This window comes from Gavialis gangeticus, unplaced genomic scaffold (assembly GCF_001723915.1).
Source record: "Gavialis gangeticus isolate Ggan-Ray unplaced genomic scaffold, GavGan_comp1, whole genome shotgun sequence".
NCBI lineage: Eukaryota > Metazoa > Chordata > Crocodylia > Gavialidae > Gavialis > Gavialis gangeticus.
In genome coordinates, this window is record NW_017729034.1 from 55,920,564 (window position 1) to 55,924,406 (window position 3,843).

Below are 3,843 nucleotides of genomic sequence, written 5' to 3' on the forward strand. Positions count from 1 at the left end.
TTCCGCCCCCACTGAGAACAGCTTAGCTCCATCCTCTTTCAAATCCCCCTTCAGGTAGTTGAAGGCTGCTATTATATCCCTGCTCAGTCTTCTCTAATCTAGACACATACCTACATGTATATTTATAAAAGCAAAGACAAAAGTACCAAAACAAAACACTGCATCACACACACAATTTCCCCTCCAGGGAGTCCATGAGAGAGAGAATAAATTAAACATGGCATGTTAGTCGTCATGCTTAATGCAGTAGTGGAAGTCAGTCAATTAAATTAAAAATATAGTTCCCTAATGTAGACCTTTTATCCACACACATTTGCACTGAAACAACTAAGTTGGTGTTCATCTGTGTGGATTCTTATTTCAAAATAAAACTACCCTGTTTGAATGTTGCTTATGTTAGTAAAGCACTGACTTAATTCTGCCCTGTATACACTTTTTATACTAACATAATAAGTATTTTGGTTATGTGGTTGATTTGTTACTAGTACGATTATATTGATCCCACTATATCAGTTTATACAGTAGTGGATCCCATTATACCAATTATATACTTATACTCATATAACTTATTCCTTTTCTTTTGTGGCATGGACATATAAGCCATTTACTATAGGATAGAATCACAGAATCATAGAAAATTAAGGCTGGAAGGGGCCTCAGGAGGGCATCTAGTCCAACCTCCTGCTCAAGACGGGATCATTCCTGTCTAAACCACCCTGCACACGTATCCACCTAGCCTATTCCAAATAAAGCTGTATTAACAACACTCACATGCAACTACTAGGTACAGCGTCCCAAAATATTATGAACAACTGAACTTGCCACAAGTAAAGCAAGGGGATGAGGGCACTGTCAATGTCCTGCTAGTGCAAGGACAAAGGACAAAAGGGGACAGAGCTTTACTGGCTGTGTCTAAATGACCAGCAGACCATGCAGTTGTTACTGCGCAGTCATTCAGTACTTGCATGAGCAAGTACTAAATGACTGCACAGTAACCGGCATTACTGCACAGTACTGTCACCTTATCTTTTTTTTCTGATGCTACTGCACAGTAAAATCTCATGTAGACACTTCCAGTGTGTGTCGGCTGCCCTGCACTAATTGTCTGTGTACATGCTCTGACTCCATTGACCCCATGGTAAATTGAAGCTGAACCGTGGTAGTTTAGCACTTAGTCAGAGGGTTACATTTGACTCCTGGTTTGATTTCCGTGGTTTGCCTTCTGTTTATCACAGGGTAAGGACATGCACAAAGTCAAGTACTACAGAGAAGCCAATGCATGGTAAGCCTCATCTCCTCATACGCCATAGCAAGTTGTTCGTATTTTGGGATAAGCACACTCACACAGTATATAGTTAAATCATTACCACTTTTCTGTGAGTGTCCATATGCAGCCTTGCAGTGACATAATAAAAATTATAAATTAGGACAATTTGTAATTAATTTGGTACCAGTTTTACATATGTACAAAGGTTTGGTACACAAAGGGCTTCAGATAACTGGCAAGGTTCAGCATTTGAAGTAATCTTTTCTTTTCCTTGCTCTTTCTTAGGTTGCACCACTGTTGCTCAGTGTGATCATCATGACATGAAAACACAAAAGAGCAAACTGAAAAGGTAATGCTAGATCAGAGTGCAAGTAAAAACTCTTTTGCTGTCTCAGAGGGCTACAGCAAATCAATCCTTGGAGGATGTCTTCCCTTCCTAAATTACAGGTTTTGTCCCACTTTGAGCTGTTGTCTAATGATTAGAACAAGACTCTGAATAGGATGCTTGTGTTCTTTCACCAACTTTGCTACCCTGAGCAAGTCACTTACCTTCTCCATCTGTTTATTCATTTGTAAAATGAGAATGAAAATAAATATTCTCAGGGGTGTTATTTAATGTTTGTGCAGTGCTTTGTAATTTGTGACTAGAAAGTAGACACTTAGTTGGCCCATCCTCTATTATGATGTCACCCCATGGAATCTAAACCTCACAGTGTACAACAACAATTATCATTGCTTGATGAAGACAGAGATTCTGGATAAAGGGACTCTTACAATTATTTAGCAGTGTATAAATTTCTTGTGCGTGTCTCATACAGATTCCAGTTCCTCTAAACACAACTTTCACCTCCTTCTAGATTGTAATTCTTATGGAAAGTAAATGACTTGTATCATCGCTGTTTGCTTCTAGTTATTAGCTTGTTCCTTCCCTCCCAACTGTACAAGCTGGGCATCTATGCTGCCATTGGTCATGGCCTGGCCACAAGTGAGTTCCTACCATATCCAGTAGCTCTTTCTTTGCAACTAGACCTATCTAGTTATACAACTGGTTCCAAAGTTCACTATTGAAACAGTGCAGGAGCAGAAAGGACATTTTAGTTATACCATTGTATATGTCCTCATTAGACCCAACTAATCAAGATCCTAGTATTCAGACACTACAGTAGCAAGGTGTACATAATTACCTAGGTGGATAGATCAGAGAACTCATGCATCTCAGGCACTTGAGATCTAGGATGCCAATGAAATATCTGTTATTTCACACAGATCATTGATCAATAACAGAAGAATGCTGGAGAACTATAGTGCCTGGTGTCATATATAATTCACTGCACTGTATAACAGTGGGTCCCATTAAAATGAGAAAAATGAAGAAATGACAGCTCACTTCACAAATGACAGCTTTTCTGTGAAAACTGAATGATGGTGAAAATCATGGACTCAGTTCCTGATTCTTCCACTGACTCACTCTGTGGCTCTGTGCAAACCAGATAACTTACCTGTTTCTGCATCCAAACATGACCGCACCACCTACCTCCATTCCAGGCAAGCTGTGAGATGTAATTAACCTACATAAACCAATTCATAATCCTCCTAAGAAATATCCTATTCATACTAACCGTATTTAACAACAGTCCTTATTTGGGGCAGAGCAAACATTTTCAATTACTATTGATTTTGCCTCTCAATCCCCAAATCTCTCCCAGTCTCAAGCATTTCAGTGGTGCTAAAACCCTGCACTCCCACTGCCAATTTGTCAGTGCCTACCTTTAGCTAGCTGGCTAGTGTCCAGTGGGAGGATCTTGTTTACACACCTACTTTAAGGAAATGGGAGACTTCTCCCTAGCTTGCTTCTGTGGCCTATGGTTTAGGGGAAGTGAGATTTGGAGGCATCTAAACCTCTGGGACTTGGGCCTGCACATGGGATGCCCACCATCGGGTTTGGGAGTATCTAAAACCCCAGGTTGAAAAGTCTGGGGTGGAGGATACTTGCCTGTTGTAGTGCCACGTATATGGTGTTTGAACAACTGAGTTCAAATCAAGAGGATTTGGAACTGATCTGAGTTCAGTGGAAAGGATCTGGAACTGATTTGGCTGATTTGACCTGGAATAGGAAAAATTTTCCACAAATAGAAAGAAAGAAACAACCCCCCCCCCAAGTCAGTTAAGACTCCTTGAGAGTGCCTTGGGTTTTCCGTGGGGTGAATGAAGGGGGAGCTCGGGAGAGCGGAGCGAACCCCGCCCCCTCAGAGACCAGAGCCCCCTTGCAAGATTTGAGAATCCCAGCCTGATGGGACCGCTCCTTCACTTAGACGGACTTGTTAATCAATTAGCCCGTTTAATTTTGCTTGCAATCCCCTCCCCGCCCCCGAGTCAAGGTGTCATTGCCCCCCCGGTTTTACACCGGCCGCCTCACACACGATCCTGGAGCACTGTTGCCATTACCGCTCGCGCAGGAGTTGAAAAGACGCTCCGCAGCGCGCAGGACCCGGCCCGCACACCTGGCCGCCCCGGGAAGGGCGGGGAAGGGGCAGGCTGCAGCCGAGAACGCGGCGCAGCAGCCAATGGGAGCGGGG

General features: G+C 42.7%; 1 protein-coding gene across 1 annotated transcript in view; it reads left to right on the forward strand.

Moving 5' to 3' along the window:
- The window catches only part of RHOU (ras homolog family member U), a 57,073-nt gene that overhangs the window by 37,270 nt on the left and 15,960 nt on the right, over positions 1-3,843 (forward strand). The window contains exon 2 of the mRNA XM_019526726.1: positions 1,553-1,616. Within this exon, the coding sequence (XP_019382271.1) occupies positions 1,553-1,616 (64 nt within the window). The remainder of the gene's footprint in view (positions 1-1,552; positions 1,617-3,843) is intronic.